The sequence below is a fragment of the Physeter macrocephalus genome, chromosome 16, assembly GCF_002837175.3.
Source record: "Physeter macrocephalus isolate SW-GA chromosome 16, ASM283717v5, whole genome shotgun sequence".
Classification (NCBI taxonomy): domain Eukaryota; kingdom Metazoa; phylum Chordata; class Mammalia; order Artiodactyla; family Physeteridae; genus Physeter; species Physeter macrocephalus.
This window is the reverse complement of record NC_041229.1, coordinates 100822985-100848460: the sequence shown is the minus strand read 5'-3', so window position 1 is coordinate 100848460 and position 25476 is coordinate 100822985. Positions and strand designations below refer to the sequence as shown.

The following is a 25476-nucleotide window of genomic DNA, read 5'->3' as shown; positions in this document are numbered from 1 at the left end:
ATGCAGCCTGGTCACTCCCAGCTTGAGAAGTTCCCCTTGCCCTGGGTGGCCATTGGCGGTGCTTGGTGGGTGTCCCTTGTTCCTGGCTGGGTGAGTCCGGTGTGGGGGCCAGCAGGAGGGCCTGTCCCAGGCAGCGCGTGACTCCTAGGAGGGCTTAGCCACTCATTAATCACCTAAGCGGGGCTCAGCATTCTTGAAATGCCGGCCAGGGCCAGGGAGGGGCCTGGGCTGGGGGTTCCTGGGGACCCCAGGGCTCTGGGGAGTGGGGACAGCCACTCTGTTTGCTGAGCACCCACTGTGTTCCGGGCACTTTATATACCTTAACTTGTTTCATCCTCAGAACAACCCTGTAAATTGTTAGCTGTTCGTGTCCCCATTTTACTGAGGCGACTGAGGCTCAGAGAGGGTATGTGACCTGCCCAAGGTCACACCGCAGGGAGTAGGTGAGCTAGGATACTGGACCTGATATTACTGGACCTGAGCTCTGTTCCCAGCGTTCACCAGGGGAGGGGGCATGAGGCGCAGACCCCAGACTCAAGGCCTAGGGGCCTGTGGGAGGGGCTCCTCCTGCCTCAGTGGGGCTGGCCAGCCCAGGTCAGCAGTGTGGGTGGGGCCGTCCTCCATTATCGGAGTTGACGCATCTCCCACGTCAGGCCCCTTATCACCCAGCACTCCAGCTCCCCCTGCAAGGTGACCCCGGGAGGGGAAAGGCCAGCGCCTCCCCCTCTCCTTCACTGCTGATGCCCAAGAGCACTGGGCTGCCTCTCCTGTGGGTCCCTCCCGTTGGTGGGGCTGGGGCTAGCGGGGAGGGCCCAGGAGAGGTCAGGCAGAGGAGCGGCGCTCCGGCCACCACCATGCCCCGCCGAACCTCTCTGGGGCTGTTTCCTCCTCTGGGCTCAGCCCTTGATATGGGGGTGATGGGCACACGCAGTGACTCCGACCCCTGCTCCCTCTCCACCTGCAGCTGGGGCCCGGGGTTCAGGAGTCTCCCCCAGCCCCATGGGCCCCCCCAGGATGTGTGGTCCAGCCCGGCCAGGCCTCCCGCTCCCAGCTGCCCGCAGCTGGGCCATCTGGAACCGCCTCCTGGAGGACAGGGCAGGACAGAGTCAGTGAGTCCGGGTCTGAGTCAGTGAGGGGGGTGGTATCCGCTGGGCACCCGGCTAAATAAAGCGCCTCGTTTGCTCCTCACAGCACCCCGTAAGACGGGGACACGGTTACCCCATTTTATAGACAAGACGAAGGGACTTGCTCATGTCACGAAGCTGGAAAGGAGGATGGAGGGGCAGGAAGCGGCGGTCTGTCCAGACCTGCACTCTGGGCCCCGCCCCTCCTTGCAGAGTCCAGCTGGCCTTGTGGACTGAGGGCAGCATCCTCAATACCTCCTGGAGGGGTGTCAGGTGGGGGACGATGAGGGACTCCCCCTCCACGTGGATACACAGCTGGGGAGGGCCCAGCCTGGGGAGAGTTGGCGGGCTGGGCCCAGAGGCCTAGGAGTCTCAGGGAGCCGATCTCTCCCCTCTCTCACGTCCACCCCTCCCCCACAGGCCACGACATCAACGGCGCCCTGGAGCCCTCCAACATAGACACCAGCATCCTGGAGGAGTACATCAGCAAGGAGGACGCCTCTGACCTGTGAGTGGCCCCCGCGGCACCCCAGCCCCTTTGGCCTCCGCCCTGGGAGGGGTGACGTGGCCCCGCCTCTGAAAGCTGCTCCCTTCCCAACCACTGAGCCCTCTGCAGCGTCCAAGCCGCCCTGCGGGTGGGAGCCCCGGGAGGGGCCGGGTGGGGGGGGAGGCGGGGGCGCTGGGCTGGCGCTGAGCTTCCGCCCTTCTCCGCAGCTGCTTCCCTGACATCTCTGCTCCAGCCAGTGCGGCCTCCTACCCCCACGGGCAGCCAGCGATCCCCGGCTCCAGCGGGGTCCACCACCTGAGCCCCCCCGGGGGCGGACCCTCACCGGGTCGCCATGGCCCCCTCCCACCCCCGAACTACAGCGCCCCGCTCAACTGCAACAACAACAACGGCATGGGTGCTGCTCCCAAGCCCTTCCTGGGGGGCTCTGGGCCCCCCATCAAGGCAGAGCCCAAGGCTCCCTATGCCCCCGGGTGAGTGAGGGCAGTGGGGTGGGGTAAGATGCAGAGGGCCAGGCCCAGGCGGCCTGGGGGACCAGTGACTGGGGGCCTGGGCGGTGCCGGCCAAGGCTGGGCAGTGGGGATCGGGCTGCCCTGTGGGTAGGTAAGGTGGCTGGGGGACCAGGGCCGGGCTGAGGAGGCGCTCACGGCTTCGTGCTGAGGCAGTGGACAGCTATGGAGGGTCCTGAGCAGGGGAGTGATGAGGGCTGACCTAAGTGCTAGAAAAATCTCCATCCCCCAGAGCTGTGCGGGGAGCGGCAGGGAGGGAGTGGGACTGGAGGCAGGACTGTTTACGTTCATGGGAGCACCTCTACACGCGTGCAGGCACCCAGGGCACCCCAACCCCTCCCTGCACCAGGCCTACCCAGTCACTCGTGCATTTATAGCTGCTGTTTCCCGCAGCCTCAGGGAGTTGGCCGATGGCGCAGGTGCAGGACCTGAAGTTGGTGCAGATGTTGGGACCCTACCCAAACCGGCCCCCCGGGTCCTCCCCGGCTCCTCTCCAAGGAGTCCACGTCAGCGCCTGACCCAAGGGCTCAGCCTGGGCCCGGCTGTGACCCAGGGTTCCAGGTGGCCACCAGCCCAGCCAGACTGCAGGCACACGCTTGTGGGGAGAGGCCGGGAGCACGGGTCTGCTCGGCTCTGCAGAGGGGCTCGGAGAAAGTTCTGGATTCCTCAGGCTCGGGCAGGGGGCAGGTGACCCCATCTCTGGGTGGAAGGACGACAGGGTGCTGGGAGCACGACGCCGGCCAGGCAGCCTGGCTCCGTCTCCAGCTCCACCATTTCCAGCCTTCCGGGTGCTAACCCATAACCTCGGCGCCCCGGCTGCGAAGTGAGCCCCGAATGCTTCCGCCCCCGCGTGACTGTGGAAGTCAGGGGAGGAAACCCAGAGGAAGTACTAGGGGGACAGTGGCTGTGTCTCGACTTACAGGGGGAGGGCCATGGAGGGGAGCTGGGATGCCAGGCAGGGGTGAGCCATTGCTGCAGGGCAGCTGGCTGCTTGAGGCGCAGAGGCTGTCCCTAAGCCACAGGCCCCGAAGGGCAGGGAGGGAAGGGAACTGACACATAATAAGCACCTGCTGGGTGCCCGCTGCTGTTCTCCATGTCTCTGCGAGAGCTCATCGACTGTCCCCGGTAACCAGCTCCTGGGGGACCCCAAAACCAGCCAGCCTGCGAGTAAAGCCCGACTCCCCTCACAGCAGGATTCGGATGGCACACTGGGGCCACTTCCTAGAGAGAGAAAGCGCTTGTCCAGAACCACTCAGACACGCTGTGGCCCCCGGGCCGCTCCAGGGCCACTGCCCCCACCCAGGCCAGGCCCTGTTCTAGGTGGGAAACAAGGCAGGCACATCGCTCCTATGGTGGCTCCTGCGGTCTAGTCGGGGAGGGAGTGACGAATCAATAAATCAGCAAATCGAGGACTCGAGAGCACCGTGAGGAGTTATGAGGAAGAACACAAGGTCCTGTGGATTTGGCACATTTGATTGGGGCCAGAGGGTGAGAAAGACCTTTACACAAGGCCACTGTCGGGGCAGCGCAGGGAGTGGGGGCAGATGGTGGACCCGGAGCCGGAGAGGCCCCGGTCAGCCCGCTGGGCGCAGCAAGGACCGAGTCCCCATCACTTTTTCCTGTCATCTTCACACGGCCTGCAGGGTTTGGGGGAGGGGTGGCTTGTCCAGGGGAGCTGGGGGACCCTGCAAGCAGCCCAGGGCTGCGTCCACAAGAGCTGGGCCGCCTCAGAAGCTGCCTGGGCATGACGGTGGGCAGCCTTTCCAGATGTGGGGACCAGGATGGCCAAAGAGTCAGATCCCTCAGGGAGTGGCCGCAGCCGCCCCCTCTGGGCGGACTCAGGGTTCACGCAGGACGTGCTGACCTCTCAGAGTTGAGTTTGTTCTTTTGCCCGAACCACTGATAAAACAAAACCTGCAAGAAAAAAATAAGTGCAGGCCTGGCGAGCTGGCTCCCTGCCCAGCCTACACCTGCCTGTGGCAGGGCAGCCCCCCGGTGACCCACTGAAGTTTCCCAGGCCCGGCCCCTGGAGTTTCCAGGAAGTGGGACTTCAGTGGGTGCAGGCAGGAAAGAGCTGGCCTGGCCCTTCGGTCTGCAGAGAGAGTCCTTGAATCCCTGTGCTATCATCAGGGACACAGGTGACAGGCTGGGAGCCTGTAGTGCCCTGTAGGTCTGAGGGGATGCTGGGCCAGAGCCCAAGGCCTCCACGCACAACCGGCCCCTGCCAGGCACCCCAGGGTAGCTGGTACAGAGAAATGCCCATAACGGGGGCTGTGAAGAAACCTCGAAGCCTCCAGCCCCTGGGTCTCCGGGACCCTGCCCCGCAGAAGAGCTGCCCTGCTGGAAGGCAGGGGCTCGGCTGCCCACCCAAGCACCCTTTCCTCTTGCTCCACAGCACGCTGCCAGACTCCCCCCCAGACTCTGGCTCCGAGGCCTACTCCCCCCAGCAGGTGAATGGTGAGTCCAGCAGGCGCCGCCCTCCCCCTCTGGGGTTTGGGCAAGTGGCTGGGGCGGCCTTATCGGGAGGGAGGGGGCCAGCGGCCGCCCAACAGGCCCAGATTATCGCTGGTCAAATACTCCCGGGTGCTGGCTATTGTTTCCCCATGGGCGGGTGGGGAGCCTGGCCCTGCCTCTGAGCAAGTGTCCCTGCCGGTGATGCCACCGGCCTGCCCGCCTGCGCCATCATGGACGCGCCCTTCGGCGGTAAGTGGACGGCTGGGGGAGGCTGGGTGCAGCCTGGACACAGGCCTGGCTGCCGCCGGGCCCACCTCACCTTGGGAGGTGCTCAGGGGTGCAGTGGCCCCCAGGTGGCCAAGAGCAGAGGGGTCACGGGCAGCCGGCTCCCCACAGCCCGGAGAGGGGTCAAGAGTTCTGTTTATCTTACCAAAAACATCTCTGGAATGCCTCCTGGGGAACAAAGGGAGCTGGGGCCTCCCCCCTCAGGCTGGGGGGCTGGCCCCTGGGGCCAGCCGGAGGGAGGAGGGCCCCTGCAGGACTGCGCTGGGGGTCCCGGGAGACTCCTTCCTGAGGTTCAGAGGAGGAGCAGGCCTGAGAGGGGCTGGGGGAGAACCTTGGGATGCGGGACCTCCCCAGGGAGCCGGGCCAGGCCCGGCCCGCCCCCGGGAAGGAGCTGGCTCGGATGGGGTGAAAGGCTGCCCACCCCCTGGGCAGGGTCTGCCCACTCCCCGCCAGGGCCTGTAGTGGCCAGCCTCTAGGCTGCCCAGCCTCCTCCCATGTGGGATCGGCGGGAGGGCAGCCCCCAGGCTGGGCTCAGGAGGGGGCGGGTATCAGGAGACCCCGCCCGGGGAGAGCTGGTGCCGGGAATCCTAATGGCCGCCCCGCATCTCTCCCACAGACCCCCATCTCCTGCGCACCCTAACCCCTGAGAGCCTGTGCCACGTGGGGGTGCCCTCCCGCCCGGAGCACCCCCCGCCGCCGGCCCCGCCACCCCCGCCTCACTACCCCATCCTGCAGCGGGATCTGTACATGAAGGCTGAGCCTCCGATGCCCCCCTACGCTGCCATGGGGCAGGGGCTGGTGCCCACCGATCTCCACCATACCCAGCAGTCCCAGATGCTGCACCAGCTGCTGCAGCAACACGGAGCCGGAGCCGAGTAAGAGTTGGGCAGCCTCCCCCGCCCCCCCGGGGTGGGGGGCGGGGGCGGATGGGCTGGTGGGGGCAGGGGGGGATACTCAGGGCAGCAGCAGGTAGGATAGAGATGGAGGTAGGGGCGGGGATGAACCCAGGAAGGACCGAAGGCTCTGACCCCAGAGATGGGGGTCAGTGTTATGTATATGTATGTGCGAGCAATGCCGCGGGCACTTACGGCCAAGGCCAAGTGCTCACAAGTACCTTATTTGACGGGCATGGCCACCCCCGTTGCCCAGATAGGTAAACTGAGGCTTGGGGGGTGGGATGCTTGCCCTGTGGAGGTAGGAGGGAGCTGAGCCAGGACTTGAGCCTGGGACTGTGCTCTTACCCAGACACCAGTGACTTTCCAGTCACCATGGAGTCCTCGGGTTTCTGAGGAGGCTCTAGGCGTAGACACAAGCTTCCTGCTCTGACTCCAACCCGTAGAATTGTCTTTTTATCTGTTTTGCACATAGAGATTTTGTGAAAGATTTCATTCGAGGAAAGGTTCCACTGGCAAAGCTTTTTGTAAACCAGAAGGGGAAGGGGTGCTGTGTAGCCCCCAAACCGTCAGCCCCCTTCCCAGGAAACTCTTTCCCAGCCTTCGTGGCCCAGGCCCTCTGTGGCTTGTTTCTAACCATGGAGGCTGCTCTCCAAAGAGCCGTCGCTATAAAGAGGGACACTGAGAATGACACCACAGGGAAGGGACAGACTCGTTCATTCTACAAACGATTCTGAGCACTTTGTGTGCCAGGCCAGTTGCTGGGCGTGATGGGGACACACAGACAAGTCAGGTGTGGGTCCTGCCCTCCTGGATTCCACAGTCTGGGGGGTAGGGTGGAGGGACAGAAACAGAATGATAACACAGAGTGATGGGGGAGCACTTAGGAGGTAAAGGCACGGGCTTCATGCAGGAGGTATCCCCTGGGCTGGGCGTATCCTGCCGAAACAGGGTGAAGAGGGGAGCGGGGGTACTACCCAGTGGGAGGGGGCTCGGGGAGGGCCAGCCCCCCATGGTGCACACCTGTGTCCCCCCCCAGGCTCCCCACACACCCCTCCAAGAAGAGGAAGCACTCCGAATCACCCCCCAACACCCTCAATGCCCAGATGCTGAATGGAATGATCAAACAGGAGCCCGGGACTGTGACATCCCTGCCACCGCACCCAGCTCGAGCCCCATCCCCACCCTGGCCTCCCCAGGGCCCGCTCTCACCCGGCCCTGGCTCCTTGCCCCTCAGCATCGCCCGGGTCCAGACGCCGCCTTGGCACCCACCAGGTGCACCCTCACCAGGTACATGGCTGGCCTGCTCAAGCTTTCAAGTTGTGGGGGGTGGGGCGCGGGGCCCAGAGCCCATGGCCCATGGCCCATGGCCGTTCTCTCTCCCCAGGTCTCCTTCAGGACAATGACAGCCTCAGTGGCTCCTACCTGGACCCCAACTACCAGTCCATCAAGTGGCAACCACACCAGCAGAACAAGTGGGCGACACTGTACGACGCAAACTACAAGGAACTGTGAGTGAGCTGTGCTCCTCCTCACCCCTCCCGGCCACACCATCCGGAGACCCCCGGCCCCGGCATCACAGTCCTAGAGCAGGGCTGGGGAGCACACGGGGTACGGGATGGTCCCGTTTCACAGAAGAGCAGACAGGCTCAGGGAAGAGCTAGGACTGGCACTCAGGGTTCCTGACTCCTGAGCCAGCCCCAGGCCTCCTGAAGAAGGTGGTGTCCGCCAGGGAGGGGCCAGTGGGGCCAAGTCAGGGAGCAGTGGGTGGAGGGGTGTTTTCTGGCTCCTCCTTCCCCCTCCCCCTCCCCCACTCCTCCTTCTGCATTCCAGGAAGGTAGCCGGAAGCGGAGTGTGTCAGCAAGGCCCTTCCAGCAGCCCCCTCCCTGGAGGGGAGGAATGAGTGGGTGGGGGAGGACTGGGTCAGAGGCTGGCCGGGCATTCCTCGCTCTCCTTCAGCACCCGCCCATGTGGATTCATCTCCCTGGGACCTGGCCAGGAGCACTCTGGGACCACTCCCCTCACTCCCACGGAAGGCCAGTGAGGGATGAGAGCGTGGCTCACCGTCAGCTCCTTTGGACATTGCCAGGCCTGGGCAGGGTGTCTGGGACTTGGCCCTCTCGCAGCTAGACCAGCCTCCTGGAGTTGGGTGTCCCAGGCTATGTCGGCTTGTTAGCCACAAGCCCTCAGGGCTGGGGCAGGGGGTGTCCAGCTGATGTAGTGGTGAAAGGGTCCTTTGAGGCCCTGTCTGGGTGGCGGGGGGAGGTCTTTGGCTGTCCAGCCCTATGGCCTGGTGAGGAGCCCCCATTCCTACTACTATACTTCTTGGGCCAGCCCTGCCACCCCAGGTCCCAAGGCCAGGAAGTTGGCAGCTGAGGCCCCCGGTGTGCCCCAGGCACTTCCTGGGTGTTCCCCTGGGTCAGGCAGGTGGGTGGAGCCCAGGGAGGGAGAAGTAGTGAGCTCTGGGCCTTCCCGTGGATGTTAGCCAGGCCCAAAGGCCTCTCCCCACAAGTTTGGAAACATTGTCCCTGCCCAGCTTCCTCCAGGCGGGCCCTGGGCATCCGGGGCACTGCTTGTGCCTGGGGACCTGGGTGAGGGCGGGCCAACAATCACCCCCTTTCAGGCCACCTGGAGGTCCTCCAAAGGGTCCGGACTTGGAACACCTTGCCAGCCACAGATGCGTAAACTGAGACTGAGGCCAGGCTGCCCAGAGCGCCCCCTCCCCAACCGGGCAGACGGAGGAGTCAGAATGAGGGCGCTTGGGGGCTTGAGCAAGCTGGTGGGCAGGGGCTGGGCCAGCGCAGAGCCGGCGCCTGGTTCCACCGTTTCCATGGCAACCAGCTGTCAGGCGCAGTGAGGCTCCACAGACGCATCCCCTCTCACCCCCCCCACCCCGTCTCCCGTGAGGGAGGGGGCTTCGGGCAGCGTTCTGGGAAGAAGCCAAGTGTGGTGAGGGGCCGTCAGGCCCCCTCCTCAGGAGTTCCCTCCCGTCCAAGTGTCTTGCCCAACCTGCCCCCATCACCAGGGCGGGGTGGTCCCAGGCACGTAGTGGGAAGAATATTGACTGAGGCATTGGCAGACCTGAGCTCAAATCCTCCTGGGGACTCAGTTTCCATTTCTGAGAAATGGGGGCAGCCCCGAGAGCGCTTTGAGGATGGGGGCACCAGATGGGAAACTGCGTTGGAACGCAGGCCTGTGTGTGGGACAGGCAAGGCAAGCCCGGTGGGCGGGGCCTCGGGTGAGTGCCCCCACCTGCCCCCAGGCCCATGCTCACGTACCGCGTGGACGCCGACAAGGGTTTCAACTTTTCCGTGGGCGACGACGCCTTCGTGTGCCAGAAGAAGAACCACTTCCAGGTGACGGTGTATATCGGCATGCTGGGCGAGCCCAAGTACGTCAAGACGCCCGAAGGCCTCAAGCCCCTTGACTGCTTCTACCTGAAGCTGCACGGAGTGAAGGCAGGTCTGGGGCCCGGCAAGGAGGGCAGGGCAGGAGGGAAGGCAGGCCGGGGGGAGTCGAAAGAGCCCAGGGCCAGGTGAGTGTGTCCTGAGGAAACCCCTCGTGGCTAAGTCCAGTCCCCCCTTTCCGCCTGTCCGCCCGTGCCTGCCCCTTAAGCGTCAGGCCCCTCAGCCCTCTTCTCAGGTACGCTTCCGTTTCCTTCTCTACCCCGTGATCCCAAGTCTGCGCCCCCCCCAGCCAAGACCCCTCTTCTGACCCCGCTGCCAGCCGTCTCAGTGCCACACCCCCAAATGAACTCCCTGGGAACTTGCCCCCTCTCGGCCCCCGTCTCTGGGAATGGGGCTCCAGGGCCCTGGTTACCTGAGCCATGAATCCGGGGCCCGCTTGCCCACCCCTCACCATGCACCAGGCCCTGCTGTCCCCCAGAACTCCCCTCTGTCCGGTCCCCTCCCCCTCCCCCCACCTCTGCCTGAGACCTTTCCCATTCTTCCTTCCAAGGCCTCCGGGACCCCATCTCCCTCACCCCAGCAAAGCCCTGACTGCTAGGCTGGGCCTGCAGAGGCCTTCGGGACCCCAGCCTCACCCGGGTCCCGCCATTCGCTGCGCCCGGTCGCAGCCCCGCCTCCCCAGGCGGCTCCCTTTCTCTGGGACGCCCGCTGAACACCACTCCATCCCTCCTCTCCCGGCTCGCCATTCCTTGGCCTTCACCGTTCACTCTGCTGCATCCTCGGGGACACCTGCCCTGAGGCCCATCTTGACTTGAGGCCCCTCCCCTGCGATCCCCTGGCACCACCACAGTGGTGGTTGATCTTGAGCCCATGAGCTCCTCGGGGGGTCGGCCGGGTGCGTCTCCTTGAGTGTCTCGAGCGAGCAGCGCAGCCAGCGCTCGCGGAGGGGTTGAGGGGAAGTGGGTGTGGGACGGGGTCTGGGGAATGTGGGGTGGGGAGTGAGCGGGTGGCTGTGGAGGCCGGTTTGGGGGGTGTGCTCAGGGCTGGGAGGGGTGTGCGGGCGGGAGTGGGGGCCGGTGAGGGCGAGTGCGTGTGTGCGCGCGCTCACGCGTGTGCACATAGGAGGGGGAGCGGCGTGGGTGTGGGGCTGGGGGATGTGTGGCGCGTAGGAGAAGGCGCCAGCGTTTGTGGGCTGAGGGGAGGGCAGGGCCTCGGTTTCCTCACGAGCCCCAGCTGGGCCGGGCCTGGGCCGAGAGGCCGAAGGAGGGCGCGACCGGGTGGGGAACCTGGGCCCTGAGGTGCCTTTGGCCTCTGCCCCGCCCCCAGCTGGAGGCCCTCAACCAGTCCATCAACATCGAGCAGTCGCAGTCGGACCGAAGCAAGCGGCCCTTCAACCCTGTCACGTGAGTGTCTGGCCCGTGGCGGGTGGTCCCCAGGAGGGCTCAGCCTGGCAGGAGCTGAGGGGAGCGCGGGAAGGCACCCACAGCGTGCGCCTCCTACACACTCCCGACCCCAGTGCCCCACTGCGGCCTGGCTCTCCGCAGACCCCTTCCCTGCGCCCTGAGTACCCTGCCCCTCCTCTGCAGGGTCAGCCTGCCCCCTGAGCAGGTCACAAAGGTGACTGTGGGGAGGTTGCACTTCAGCGAGACCACCGCCAACAACATGCGGAAGAAGGGCAAGCCAAACCCTGACCAGAGGTGAGCAGGCTGGGCCCCTGCCCTGGAGCTGCTCCATTTCTGAGGACGAGGCGCGGGAGGGTGCCACCCCACATAGCACGCCAGGCACAGAGTCCCACAGACGCACCCATTTCACAGAAAAGGGACCTGGGATTCAGAGCCCTTAATGACTTACAGATGGGAGAGCAGAAGCCTGGTCCCTAGCTGGTGGGTCCTGGGGATTTCCGCCCCCTAGTGGAGACTCAGGTTCCTCCTCTGTAAGACGGGGTGTTCATGCCCTCTTCCTGGTTGGTGGGAGCCTGGGCGAGATGACCGAGTGGGCACTGTACATCTGACCCAGGAAGGCTGGCGGGGGCTGGGGAGGCAGTGGGGCAGAACCCTGGGTGCCTCTGAGACCCCTGTGTGCCCCAGGTACTTCATGCTGGTGGTGGCCCTCCAGGCCCACGCACAGAACCAGAACTACACGCTGGCCGCCCAGATCTCAGAACGCATCATCGTGCGGGTGAGGGCCGCCTCCCCCCAGAGGGCTGAGAGTCCTCCCCAGACCTGGGAGAAACAGCACCCAGGAGAGATACAGGGGTCCTCAGGAGTCGGGAGCCGGAATGCTGATCCTGCTGGGCACTCGCTGCGTGGCCTTGGGCAAGGCTCCCACCCTGTCCGGGTCACAGTGTCTCCTTCACAATAAAGTGTGGAGGTGGCCAGGACCTGGTTGCCACAATGGGAGGGACAGTTTAAGCTGGGCATGGTGTGGTGAGGAGGTCTGGCTGGAGCTGGAGAGGTGGCTGCGGGGTTTCCCCCTTTCCCAGGGCGCTGCAGGCCCCCCATCCCCCAGGGCTGATCCAACCTCAACTCCTGCTAGGCCTCCAATCCGGGCCAGTTTGAGAGTGACAGCGACGTGCTGTGGCAGAGGGCGCAGGTGCCCGACACCGTCTTCCACCATGGCCGTGTGGGCATCAACACAGACCGGCCCGATGAGGCGCTGGTGGTGCACGGCAACGTCAAGGTCATGGGCTCGCTCATGCACCCCTCGGATCTGCGGGCCAAGGAGCACTTGCAGGAGGTGGGGGCGGGGCTGTGGGCGGGCACAACTGAGCGGGAGGAGCTGGTGCCCGGGGTTGCCCGCGGGGGGCGGGGTTGCTTTGTGGGCGGGGCTCTGTAGGGGGCGGGGCTCTGTAGGGGCGGGGCTGCAGGGGAAGGAGTTGGGGGAGGCTGGCCCTGGATCTCTGGATCCAGCGACCCTAGTAGCAGGGTCTCCCCTCCGCACTGCTGCCTCCGGACGGGCCCAGGACGGGAGGCTTTCAGTTCGGCTCTGGCTCCCGCGCAGGTGGACACCACCGAGCAGCTGAAGAGGATTTCGCGCATGCGGCTGGTCCACTACAGATACAAGCCGGAGTTTGCCGCCACTGCTGGCATCGAGGCCGCGGCGCCAGAAACGGGTAAGGATTCATGTGCGCAGGCTGGGATCTGGTAACCCCGACCCTGTCCCTGTTCTCTGGAAACCCTACTCCCAGGAACCCCTTCCCATGACTCCTGGAAACCTGCCCGCGGGAATCCCGGCCCTCCGGAAGACCTGCCCTTCGGGCCGGACCCCTCGCCCTTTGACACTGGAAGCCTGGGACTTGTGGCCTCCGGATCCTCGCTCCTCTGTTCTCTAGATGAATCTTGCCTTTATTCTCCTGGATCCCTGCTCCCTTTCCCCTGGCGTCCTTACTCCCTGGAATATGCCCCTATCGCTAGCCCAGGGAACACCACACCTTGATCCCTGGAACTGCGACCCTGTGCCTCAGAGCCCCCTGCTCCGGGGCTCCCTGGGTCCCAAATCTCTAGCCCCCAGAATTTCACCCTCACCGATCCCAGCCCCTGCCTACACTACGGTGCTGTGGGCAGTCCTCCCCGCAACACACACTTGGCTTGCCCCTCCCCAGGTGTCATCGCTCAGGAGGTGAAGGAGATCCTGCCTGAGGCCGTGAAGGACACTGGAGACGTGGTCTTTGCCAATGGGAAAACCATAGAGAACTTCCTGGTGGTGAACAAGGTCTGTGGAGGAGGGACTGAAGGGAGCCCAAGGGGCAGAGGGGTGGACCAGCTGGAGGGCGTTCACCCCTCCGTAGAGACCGGGGACACTGAAGCGCAGAGAAGAGGAGCATTCCCCTGCCCCCCAGTCTTCTCTCATGCTGCTTCCAGAGCCCCCTCCCCTCCCCACTGGGAGAGGTGGAGGTGGGAGGTGGGGACTCTGCCAGTCTGTGGCTGTGCGATCAAGGGCAAGGGGAACGTCCTGAGAGTCATCTTCCTCCCCTGCAAAAGGAGGGAAACGATACTTACCGCTGAGAAGTTCTGATGTGGTTATGGCAAAGCTTAAACATGGGCTTTGTTGTGAGGATAATGTTTGTAACCTTCCTGGCGTGAGGATGGGCACCAACGAGCATGTGATACGTTTTGGCCTCTGCTGAAGTCTGAGACATCGTGTTCATCAGACGGGGAGGTGGAGGGTGGGAGCCTCTGAGGGACAGCGGGTTCTGACTGTGGGCGGGGAAAGGTGCAGAGGTGGGCGGAGTCAGGCACAGGGAGCCGAGGCAGCTGAGGCTGGACGAGAGGCAAGGCTGGCCAGGGTAGGGGGCCTTTGAGTGCCCTCCTCCTGCGCCCCGATGGGCCCATGGCCTGGGGCCCCCAGGGGCTGACTGTGCCCTCGACGCTGGCCGTTGCCCGCGGCAGGAGCGCATCTTCATGGAGAACGTGGGTGCTGTGAAGGAGTTGTGCAAGCTGACGGACAACCTGGAGACGCGCATTGATGAGCTGGAGCGCTGGAGCCACAAGCTGGCCAAGCTGCGGCGCCTCGACAGCCTCAAGTCTACCGGCAGCTCGGGCGCCTTCAGGTGGGGGCTCAGGGCCGGGGAGGGCAAGACCCCCTTCCCAGAGGCACCTCTGACCCTGCCCTCTTGCTGCAGCCACGCAGGGAGCCAGTTCAGCCGGGCGGGCAGCGTCCCCCACAAGAAGAGGCCCCCCAAGGTGGCCAGCAAGGTGAGGATGGGCAGGGATGGGGGGCAGGGACTGGGGCCTCCCCACCCTCGTGGCCTCCCTTTCCAGCTGGCGCCTCTCCAGGCTCACTGACTCCAAGCGCTTCCCCTCCCCTCCCTTCTGGACCCTCTAGCCCTCCCAGCCCCTAGTTTCTCCTTCCTCTCCCTCCGCCCCCTGGGGGGATGAGTACCCCACCTGCAGCAGAGCCCACCGTGGGTCAGACCATGGGCTCCCTAAGTCTGGGCCTTTTCCCCCTTTCTTCTTGGTCTTCAGTCATCGTCTGTGGTCCCAGACCAGGCCTGCATCAGCCAGCGCTTCCTGCAGGGAACCATCATCGCCCTGGTGGTGGTCATGGCCTTCAGGTGACTTGCCCCCCAGACTCTGGGGGCGGCTGGCCGGGGACGTCGGGCTGCCCACGGGCCCAGTCCTGGGGGAAGAGGAGGGCGGGGCCTGGGAGATGAAGTGGCTGAGGTCTCGGGGAAGGAAGGGGGGCTGCCTCGTTCTGTCTCCTCCCCCTGGGACTGGGGAGACCCGCGTACAGGCATCACCTGGGAGTCCAGCCCCTGGGACCAAAAACCACAGGCCCCGCCCTGGAGAGAGGGTGCTGGATGGTGGCTCCAGCTCTAACAATGGCCCCTTCCTGTGGCTCCCAGCGTGGTGTCCATGTCTACACTGTATGTGCTGAGCCTGCGCACCGAGGAGGACCTGGTGGAAACCGATGGGTATGTCCCTGGACGCCTGGCTGCGGGGCCATCGCCAGGCCGGGCGGGGCTTTGGTGGGCAGCCCAGGGTCGGAGGAGCCCTGGAGGCTGTCTCCTCTGAAGGGGGTCCCACCTCAGGCTCTTAGCCCGCCAGGGGTTTGTGGGGGTGGGTGGGAAGGCCTCTCTGGAAGGGGGGCAGCTGCTTTGCAGTCGTACTGAAGCCGATGTTTCTCCCTGGCCTACTCAGAGCTCCTCCAGGTAGCTGGGCCTCTGAGTGGCGGGGGGCATCTGAGGGGCCCAGGTAGAACAGGGGGTAGGGGAAGGAGGGCCAGGGTGGGGCCTTGGGCTCTTCTGCCCCCTGTCACCTCAGTCCTTGGGCCATCTCTGACCGTGTCTTCTCTTTCTCTCCTCCCCTGTGCCTGCCCCCTCTTTTCCTCTCTGCTGCCCCTTAGCTCTTTTGCCGTGTCCACTTCCTGTCTTCTGGCCCTGCTCCGGCCCCAACACCCTGGGGGGAGTGAGGCCATGTGCCCATGGTACGTGTCTGGACCAAGCCCTCTCCCTCCTGCCTCTGCCTCCTTTCTGCCTTCCTTGTCCACCTCCTCGTGCCCCTCCCGCTGCTCTGAGACTCCCAGGCCTCCTGCTCAGGCTCTCGCAGCCCCTCTGAGCTCAGCCCACCCTTCCCCAGCAGGTCCAGCCAGAACTTTGGGACCACTCAGCTCCGACAGTCCCCGGTGACCACTGGGCGGCCGGGCACGCGGCCCTCCCTGCTGCTGGGTGTGTGCCGGGGCGTGGATTTGGAGGGACGGGATGGGGAGCGCTGGCTGTGTTCTGGGTCGCGGGCCCTGCTGCCCCACTCGGGCTCATGCAGCCTCTGGCTTCCTCAGTTACCGCCGGCCCGACCAGCTCGGCCCCAGCTCCAGCCCTCCGCGCCTTGGACCTGTGCTCCGGCCGCCCCTGCCCAGTCGTCTGCTGCTCTTCGCCCAGCCCCGCCCCTGACCCCAGCCTTGGCCCCAGCTTTAATCCTGGCCGTGGTCTCAGCCCCAGTCCCGGCCCCTCCACCAGCCGCTCAGGTATGGCTCGCTTGGGGCCAGGTGTTGGGTTGGAGGGGTTTTTACAGGAGGCCTAAGAAAGGCCCCAAAGACTCATCGGTGGGAGGGTCTGGTCTCCTGGAGCCCAGAATGAGGCTCTGGAGAAAGACTGGGGGTTCCCCCTGAGGAGACCAGGAGATAGAAGGGAGTCACCCAGAGTCCAGTCGGGCCCTCAAGACAGCTGGGCAGGAGGCAGCCCATGCCTGCCTCTCAGCCTGTGCCCGGTTCTCCCCACAGGCCCCAGCCAGATGGCCCCGCTGCCAGCCACCAACATCAGAGCCAAGTCCTGGGGCCTGTTAGCCAATGGCATTGGCTACTTCAAGCATCCAAAGAACTCGGACCCTGTGGCCAGCCCCGCGGTCCCCTTTCCTGGAGGCCAGGGCAAAGCCAAGAACAGCCCTAGCCTTGGTCTCCACGTCCGGGGCCGCCGAGGGGCCCCTCAGCTTGGCCTGAGCCCTGCTCAGCCCACCCAGGCCCGGAGCCAGCCAGGTACCTGCCCTACCCCTTCCCCGGCTGAGCCCAACCCGGCAAGGCTCACTGGCCGGGGCCCATTTCAGCCCCTCACCCGAATACCTGGGTGCAGAACTGTCAGTCGACAGACATTTGCTGAGCATTGCTAAGTCCCAGGTATCAGGCCAGGCTGATTATATAGCGTTATCTCGATCGCCTCGTTTGATCTTCACAACACTCCTTCGAGAAAAGAATCGTCCCCATTGTTCAGATGAGGAATTGGAAACTTGGGTGAAGTGACTTGCCCAGGGTCATACAGCCTGTTAGCGGCAGAGTTGGAATTTGATCCCAGGTCCACGTGGCTCCTTTTATGTCACCGTGCCAGGGCAAGAAGGGTACTGTTCAGGGTCCCCCCAATTTTCCAAACCTCAAACCTTTGGTTTTAACAAAGCTAGAGAACCGTTTATTGGTTTTCAAACGGAGTTTCTCTGAAGTATCTCCGGGGCTGCCTTGGAGGTTGAAGGGGAGGCCGAGAACCTTCCTGGCTTCAACCAGGCACCTCTGCTCTAGGTATTGGGCCTCCTCATCAACTTCCATTTGATGGGTTTTGTGGCTTAAAGAGGGAAAAAAAAAAAAAGCTTAGAAACTGGTTCGCCGAGATTGAAGTTCAGCGTGATGGGGAAACCCCACGGGGTAGATGCTTCCCAGGCAGCCGTTTCCTGGGCCCCTTCTCTGTGACTGGCTCCGTACAGGGCACCGGGAGTGATGGGGATGCACGTGTCCTGCCCCCGAGGGCTCACAGACACGAAAACAGCAGCGTGGTGAGGCTCTGAGGGGACACACAGGCAGCTTGGCGACTGGGGAGGGCACAGAATCCGGACTGAGGTGGGGAGGTGATCAGGGGAGGCTTTCCTGGAGGAGGCGACATTGAAGCTGAGTCTTCGAAGGACAGTGGGGCCCTGATTTGTGTGTGCGAATACGCCCGCCATGGCTGATTGCAAGCTACCAACTTGACGTCACTGCACCCCGAGTTGGGAAGAGATGTGTGCAGTCAGGAACCGGGGCCTGAAGAGCGGGCTCCTGTACGCCCTGTGCAGGGGACATGGAAGACCCATCCCTACTTCTGGGTGTTCTGAGTCCGTCAAGGAGGCACACCTCAGGCTCAGGGGAACTGCGAGGTCCTAGGGCTGCTGGGGAAGATGGTGGCGTGACCCCAGCCATTGTGGGAGTCTGGAAGGAATAACCTGAAATTTACTCCTGCTGAGGTGTGAATGACTGATGCGAGTCTCGGGCAAGGACAGGTTTGGCTGCTTCTCATTTGTGTCCTGTCTTGTCACCCTCCTTCCTGCGCCAGTGGCCTCTCTCCTTGCAGACCCAGTGCCGTCCCTGACCTCCATCCAGGTGCTGGAGAATTCGATGCCCATCACTTCCCAGTACTGTTCCTCAGAGGATGCCTGCAGGTGGGCTTGGCCCCCCCCCACCCCCCACCCCCGGACAGGTTCCCTCTGGTAACATGAGCCCAGGCGGTCCAGGTGTTCAGATCTTGCTCCCCTCAGGGAGGAACTTCCCCCTCAAGGTGGGGCAGCCCCTTTCCAGGCCCCTGAAGGGCTCCACTGTAGACTGGGGGCTGAGGAGTTGACGGGAGTGTGGGGGGGGGGGCAGGGTGGCCTTGGGTTGAGGAGCCAGCTCTGCCCTTTCAGGCCTGGAAACTTCACCTACCGCATCCCCATCAGCAGCAGCACCCCGCTGCACCTCCGCCTGACCCTGCAGATGAAGTGAGTGCCGCCGTGGGGGATGGAGACCCAGGGGTCCCAGGCGACCGGGGGAGGGGGCTGAGGAGGGGTGCTAGCTTTATTGCCTGCTCCGTGCTTCACTGGCTGTGTGACCTGGCAACCTCCGGGCATCGGTTCCTCATCTGTGAAATGGGCTGCTGCCTCCCAGGGGCTGTGAAGGCTGTGTGGGACGGTGGATGGGAAAGGGTTTGTAGCCGTCTGGAGCCTTGACGGCTACGCATCATTTTCAGGCTGTGAGGATTCAGTGCCCTGTTTCACCGGGGTGAGGGAGGTAGAGTGGAGGGCTGGCTGGGAGCGGGCTGGGGTGGAGGAGCTCAGAACCCCACTTCCTGCTAACTGGGTCTTTCCCAGCTCCTCGGCCCCCGTGTCCGTGGTGCTGTGCAGCCTGATGTCAAAGGAGGAGCCGTGTGAGGAGGGAGGCTTTCCACAGAGCCTCCATGCCCACCGGGACACCCAGGTAGGAGACTGGGAAGCTGTGGGCCAGCCAGGCCGGAGCTTCCTCCCCCCCGGCACATCCGGGCTCCCACGCGGGAGAGGAGAGGGAGCCGGAGTCAAGAGCGCAGGCATCTCCACGGAGGACACTTTGGGGCCTGGGCCTCCGTGTCTCAGGGAGGGGGGCATGCGTGCACCACTCACCGCTGAGTGTCTCCCGGCCCTGTCCCTGCCCTGACGAAGGCCTGGGGAGGAAAACAGTTCCACAAGGCCTAACCTGGGGTGAGCGCAATGGTGGAGACGGGGAGGGCGTGCCGAGGGCGTCCTGGGAGCCCGTGGCAGGGACAGCTGACCTTGTGTGGTCTCAGCGTCAGGCCAGCTGCCCCCAAGTCATGTTTGATTAAGATGAGACCTGAAGAGCAATATGGGATCAGCTGGGGAAAGGAAAGGGGACAGCGTCCCAGGAGTAGGGGAACGGCGGGTGCAGAGGCCTGGCGGCCAGGAAGAGCATGGCGCGCTGGCAGAGCTGGAAACGTGGCGAGGGCTGTGGGTCAGGGGAGACGGGAAGGAGGCTGGACCTGAAGCTTGGGCGGGGGCAGTGGCATGGTCCCGTGTGTGACTTTGGAAGATCTCTTGGGCTGTGTGGAGGGGGCTGCCTCCCGGTCTGGGTACCTGTCGCCGTCCAGCCCCTCTCTGGCCATGTGACCCGAAGTTGTGACTCTCAGCACAAGTTAAGGGAATTTCTTCTCACCCACTCGTGTGTTTATTCAACAAATATCTATTGGGGCCTCCTCTGTCCCACGCCCTGTGCTGGGCCCAGCTGAGGGGAGACAGAGGTAGGGAAGAAACAGGCCTTGCCTTCCAAGAATGCACTCTCTAGCCAGGGAGAAAAGAGGTGCAGAAAGTAGCTTGAGCAGAGGATGGAGCGGGTGAGAGCCCTGAAGAGGCTCAGGCCCTGGGCGGGGAGGGCTGGAATCCCAGCTCGGCCCAGCGGCGGAGGTGCGGCAGGTAGCTCAGCACCGTCCTCGTCTGTAAGCGGCACCGCCTCGGGGGGTTGCAGTGCGGATGGGGTGAGCAAAACACTTGGATGTGCCCGGAGCACAGCGGTGAGAGGCAAGGCAGTGAGAGACCAGCGGCCGTGGCCCCCGGTGCCTGGCACGGAGTGTACCCAGACAGTGGGTGCTGATGCTCCCCGAAGGAGAAAGCGCGCCCTCCGATCTCCCTTCGGCTCTCTGCTTCTCCGCGTTGTAAACCGTGCCGCAGAGCCAGGGCTGCAATCTGCAACGGCCACGGCGAGGGATGCCGGTTGGGATGGGGCGGGGGGTGGGGGGCCGCGCAGCTGTCCTGACCTGTCTGCCCCCCTCTCTCCCCTCTCCCCAGGGCACCTCCCACCAGTGGCCAGTAACCATCCTCTCCTTCCGCAGATTCACCTATCATTTCCGGGTGGCACTGCTGGTGAGCACCAGCTCCCCGTCTGCCCCCAGAGGTTCAGGGTGGGGCTTGGGGGGGCGGGCACTGAAGATCACACGGCGGGGCACGGGGCGCGCCTCTGCCCCCCCCCCCACCCCCGGAGCCAGCTCACTGGTGCCCACTGCCCTCCCCCCAGGGTCAGGCCAACTGCAGCTTGGAGGCCCCGGTCTGGCTGGCCGCAGACTACTACTTCCACTTCTACCGCCTGTGCGACTGAGCTGCCCTCGGAGGCAGCGCCACAGCAGGGCCCGGGGGTCCCCGGGCGCCCCCTCCACACTGGATGCCATGGTGTTACACTGGAGCCCGCCGCTGGCACCTCCTCGGAGGAACTGAGGCGGCTCGGCCCTCCCCGCGCCTGGTGAAACTGGAAGTCCTCACACTGGAGCTGCTGGGCCTGCTGGCGGCGCCCCCAGACCACGGAGGGCGCTGGACGGAGACCTGCCGGGCCCAGGCCAGCCCGATTCACATGTGTCTGGATACAGCCGATGGAAGGCTGGCGGGCGGCAGCGCCCCAGAGGCGGGGGAAGCCCGTGACTCGGCTCAGAGCCCACCCTTCCTGCCTCCCCTTCTGCGACTGGGAGCCACCCCTCTTTTGGAGAGAGGACCCGTCCGCCTTGGAGGGCGGTGGGGGCTTGGCTCGAGCCCTCAGAGACTTGGCTGGACCCACGAGTCAGTGGAGGGCAGACAGCCCTCACCCTTGAAGCTGCTCCCCGGGGAGGGCTAGGTAGTGGACGTCTTAGGGTCTGACTGTTACTGGACTTGGACTTCTAAGCTTTAAGCATGGCCCAGGAGGTCTCCTCTCCCTGGGAGAGCTTGGCTCCAAGAGCTCCCAGGGCAGCTGAAGCCAGCCCTGGATGGGCTGGCAACCGCCCACGTGCCTTGTGTACACTTAGTGCCTGGCTGAACCAGGGGAGCCAGTGGGCCAGGTAAGCCTTGGACCCTTGAACCTGGAGTATCCCGAAGGGAAGGAAGTTCCCTGTGAGCCCCCAGATGGCGTTGTGGCCCCGCGGCCTGGCCCCTGGGAGCTTCCAGAGCTCACAGAGGTCTCTGAGCAGAGGAGCGGGAATCCCTGCAAGGCAGCAGGCCGGTCTCGTCTGGTGGGTGGATGCAAATAGCTTTTGCTGTTATTAATGAAATAATTACTAAAATGCACTTAAACCCGGGCAGGAGTGGAAGGATGGAGATGGAAAGCCCGAGTGGGCCAGAGCCCTGGGGGGACACTTGAAAGGCAGGGCCCTGGCTCTGATCCGCCCCAGGGAGCCTTGAGACACCCATCCCACTCCCGACCACCAGGACTGGCCTTTCCCTCCACTTGTCTGCTGGTGGCCTCACCTCCCCAGATTCACGGGCTCCCGTGCTGGGCTTGGACAGCCAGACTGGGGGCCCCGTGCTCGGCAGTAGTCCCAGTCCTGCCCAGCCCTCCCAGGAGCAGAGTGCTGGGCTTGGGTTACGGAAGAAGTCCTATCTCAAGTGCCAACGTTAACCTTTCTTAGTGGGTATCTGGAGCTTTCTGAGGCCACATCCAGGCTCACGGAAGGAGAGTGGAAATCATTTCGCCGTGTCTGCCATGGGTTCAGAAATGGGGACAGAAACGCCGTCCTTGCCCTGTGATATTCTGCCACCGCTTTGGGAGCCAGGCCTTGCCCCATCTACCTCTCATTCTCAGCTTTGAGTGGGAGGCCTTTCTGTGGGAGACCTGAATCTTGAAGAAGCCTAGGAACCGCAGGCCCCCTTCTGCTATGGATGTCAAAGCACTTCTCGGGACAGGGAAACACGGGGGGAATGGGGGTAGCAAGGATACCTCGCCCCCCAGTCCCCTCCCCAGTGTGGCCCCTCCTTCCGACATAGGAATTACATGGCTCCCCACACCGTGCTGGCGGCCGAGCCTTACTTAGCGCTGCTGTCCTCCTCCCTCCCACTGGGGGAACCCTCCCTAAATGCCATACAACTACCGAGCCCTGCCCCTTCTAATAGGATTCTGGGGCTTCCTCAGTGGGGGTACAAGTTCTTGGACCGCGGCCCCACTGTGCTTAACTGGAAGGTGACCCTCCACTGCCCCCTGGAGCCACGTGGACACAGCGTCACCCCCGTCTGGTTGGCAGCTGGCTGTTTCCATGCCTGGGGAGGGGGTCCTCAGTGCTGAGTTTGGGGCCAAGGGAGGGGGGTCAACCTTGGACTAAAGTTGCCTTAAGCCCAGTGAGGGAAAGGGGCTTCAGGGAAGGCCAGTGGGCCACCTGTTGGAGGCTGACAGCTGCCTGGCGGGTGCCGGTGAGTGGGTGTCTTGGCTCCATCCCCTAGCCGGGGTCCAGCAGCCTACCCCTCCCCTCCTCTCTCCCCTTTGGCATTTACTCCTGTAGCCACTGGGCCGATCTCCCCCAGGCTTCAAGCTGTACCCAGCGCCTCTCAATGCACAAGTGCCCCTGCCCACGTTACAGCCCCTGGGAAGCCTGCGTGTGCATAGCGTGCCCCTTCCCTCCCCCTTCCCTCCCGCTTCCTGCCCCTGAGCTTTGACTCATATTTATCTCGTACCAACTCTGACCCTGGGGCCTGCTCGCTTCCTGCCCCTGAAGTGTTCTTTTCTGAAGTAAATATACGTATATAAATAAATGTATAAATACTGCTTTGTATCTGAGCTTGCCTCCCCGTCTTCTTGAGATTGTTCTGGTGGGAGATGGGGTCGCCTGTGGGCCTGGGACCAACGGGGGCCCCTGAGCCCGGTGGATGCTTCGTACCCCATTATCCCTCGTAGCTTCAGGCCCGGCTTGGGAACAGGATGCAGCAGCCCCTTCGCCTAGCCACACCCCACAGACCCTACTGCTGCCTTGCCTGGGTTAAAAGTAGCCACCTTAGGGAAAAGCTGAGCCTTTCGAGGGTCCCCGGCTCCACTCAGAGGAGGGGACTGGCCCAGGGCAGACTTGACTGGTACGGGTTCCTACAGAAGTTTACACTAGAAGCCACAGTGGAGGGCAGGCCGAGCCCCTTCCTATCCACAGGTGAGCCCTCAATTCTAAGGATAAGACACTCCCCATATCCCTCTCATAGGCAGAGGGCAGGGCTTCCCGGCAGCAGGAACCACCTAAAAGGCAGGAGAAACGGGAAGGGGTGGGACTGGGGAAGTCGTGGGTCCCAGCACCTGCACCACTCCCACCCCGCAGGGCGGGCACCAGGCAGGGCTGTCACACATCTGCCTTTATTGTGAGCAGCAGGTGGGACACTTCCGGCATAGTAAAAACAACTAATTTACAAAAGCAGGGATTCGGTGAAGCCGCCTGGCTGGTACCTGAAAAAGAGGGGTATCAAAATGAGAGCAGTGACCCTTCTTTCCATCAGCTTTTCTCACCAAACCCCTATGCTCCTGGGGCAAGGGCTGATGGGCACAGTCCTTTGAAGCAGGGCCACCAGAGCCGATTGATTCTAAGTGACCTGTTTGGTGGATTATCTGCAGCAAGGTTGTGGGTATGTTTTTTTTAGTCACTTAGTCAAAATTTATTTCAATGACTGAAAACGTTGAAACTAACTAAAATGCTACTCCTGGCAGCAAGTCCCGGATCCTGGCCCCTTGCTGGGTCACTCCCCCGCGGCTCTCCAATCACTGTGTATGACGGGTTAAGAACACAGATGTGTAACCACGGGAAGCCTGTGCCCACAGCCCTACGTAGTGTATCCCAGGGCCAGGTCGAGGCCTTGGACGGTGTGGAGACCTCAGAACTGACAGAGGTGGTCCCACTTGGCTCAAATCCCCATTAGGGGACAGGGAAAGGGGCATATGTGTGCGGTGTCCCTATCCATTCTGCTGAGTCTCACTCCATTAAGCAAGGGGTCACGCAGGCCCAAGGAGCCCGCTGATGGGGGCGTGGGGACGCCTCTCCAGTGTTCCACCCTGTCGTTGCTCTTACCCTTGGGAGCTCACACGTAGATGCCGACCCAGAGCAGCAGGAAGAGCACGCCGAAGCCCATGAAGAGTGAGGCCACCAAAGAGATGAGGAGCTCTTTGTAGATATCGCGAGTGTATTTGGTGGAGGTGACCTCATAACTGGCAGGGCAATTGAGGAGAAGCACGGGGGTGGCCGGTCTGGCTCCGGGCAGAGGGGCCCAAGAGGTGACCTAGACGCTGGTGCTCCTACACCCTTCCACCACCCATGAAGAAAATGCAGCCCAGAGGGGTTAGGTCCCACAGCTGGTGAGCGGCGAGCTAGAACTAGCCCTCATACCTCCTGACACCTGAGCACGCCACTCCTTATGCCACTTTCCCAACCTCAGGTCCCCGTAACTAGCCTCCAGTCCAGCCAGGCCCTCTGCTCGCTGTCCTGGAAACCGAAGAGCGAACTGAGCTCACCTGAACCTGGAAAATAAGGCCGCAACCTGACTCTGGACGTCAATAGCCTTCCCTCAACCTCCTGACCGTCCCCCATCCCCACACCGGAACAAAACTGGCGGGGTGCATGTACCCAGCATGGTTCCTCCCTCAGTTTCCCACCTCACTAATTCTGGCCCACTGGCCGCTCAGTGAAAGGATACACGAAGAACCAGGCGGTGAAGAACATGCCAATGGCCAACAGCACCACGGTCAGATGCGGAAAGACAGCCGGGTTCACTGGACTGGTGTATCTGCTCATGGCCTCAAGCTCCTAAGGGCAGGCGTGAGATCAGAGCCATCAAAGAATCCCAAGACCTCAATCTGGGGGCACTATGGGGTTATCACGGAGCCTCGTGCTGCTGTGACTGCTAGAAGCTTATTTCAGCTTGGGAAATGTGGAAATCCTTCAGAACCACCGTCAAATGATTCCGTTTGAGAATGACAACAATTACATCTTAAACTAAGGTGGCACTTTGTCTTCTCAATATGAGACAAGATGGGCAGCTGAGAGTCAGAGGCTGAGGCACAGAAGGTGACTGATTAGCTACAGATCAATGGTCCTTAACATTTTCTGAGGCCACCAGCCACCATGAAAAAAACGTGACGAAAGGTATGGACTCTTTGCCTGGGACAAACCGCATACAAGAAAAAGTCTGCTTATAATTTTAGGAGATTTATGGATCCGTGTCTGTAGACATCAAGCTCAGAATCCCTGCTGAAAGACAGACTCTGGACTGGTACCCAGATCTCAACTCCTAATCTTGTATTCTTCCCACTACACAATTAAGGAATCTCAGGACCTACAGGCAAAAGACATAAGTTAAAATTCTGGGGCTTCCCTGGTGGCGCAGTGGTTAAGAATCTGCCTGCCAATGCAGGGGATCCGGGTTCGAGCCCTGGTCCGGGAAGACCCCACGTGCCGTGGAGCAACTAAGCCCTTGCGCCACAACTACTGAGCCTGCCTCTAGAGCCCGCGAGCCACAACTACTGAGCCCACATGCCACAACTACTGAAACCCGCGTGCCTAGAGCCCAGGCTCTGCAACAAGAGAAGTCACCGCAATGAGAAGGCCAGGCGCCGCAACGAAGAGCAGCCCCCACTTGCTGCAACTAGAGAAAGCCCAAGCGCAGCAATGAAGACCCAAGGAGGTCAAAAATAAAATAAATTAAATTAAAAGTAAGTAAATAAGTAAACAAGTAAAAAATGTTTTAAAAAATAAAAAATAGGGCTTCCCTGGCGGCGCAGTGGTTGAGAGTCCGCCTGCCGATGCAGGGGACACCGGTTCGTGCCCCGGTCCGGAAGGATCCCACATGCCGC

General features: G+C 62.9%; 2 protein-coding genes across 2 annotated transcripts in view; one reads left to right on the top strand and one right to left on the bottom strand.

The window, feature by feature from the left end:
- Positions 1-20165, top strand: MYRF (myelin regulatory factor). Its single transcript, XM_028500925.2, is given in 30 exon segments — positions 1-90; positions 965-1149; positions 1151-1290; positions 1293-1397; positions 1545-1632; positions 1839-2102; positions 4534-4595; positions 5494-5752; positions 6810-7060; positions 7158-7281; positions 9033-9228; positions 10504-10580; positions 10764-10874; positions 11265-11355; positions 11713-11913; positions 12178-12289; positions 12779-12888; positions 13566-13726; positions 13799-13871; positions 14142-14230; positions 14522-14590; positions 15022-15102; positions 15258-15343; positions 15454-15639; positions 15895-16146; positions 17462-17567; positions 17808-17882; positions 18252-18357; positions 19713-19787; positions 19939-20165. Coding segments are annotated over 30 exon segments (3906 nt in total). The 3' UTR covers positions 20020-20165.
- A 2813-nt stretch (positions 20166-22978) lies between these two features.
- Positions 22979-25476, bottom strand: part of TMEM258 (transmembrane protein 258) — a 4107-nt gene continuing 1609 nt past the window's right edge. Inside the window, exons 2-4 of the mRNA XM_007106193.3 lie at positions 24321-24430; positions 23699-23835; positions 22979-23082 (exon numbers count right to left, since the gene is read on the bottom strand). Of these exons, the coding sequence (XP_007106255.1) occupies positions 23709-23835; positions 24321-24430 (237 nt within the window). The 3' untranslated portion in view covers positions 22979-23082; positions 23699-23708. The remainder of the gene's footprint in view (positions 23083-23698; positions 23836-24320; positions 24431-25476) is intronic.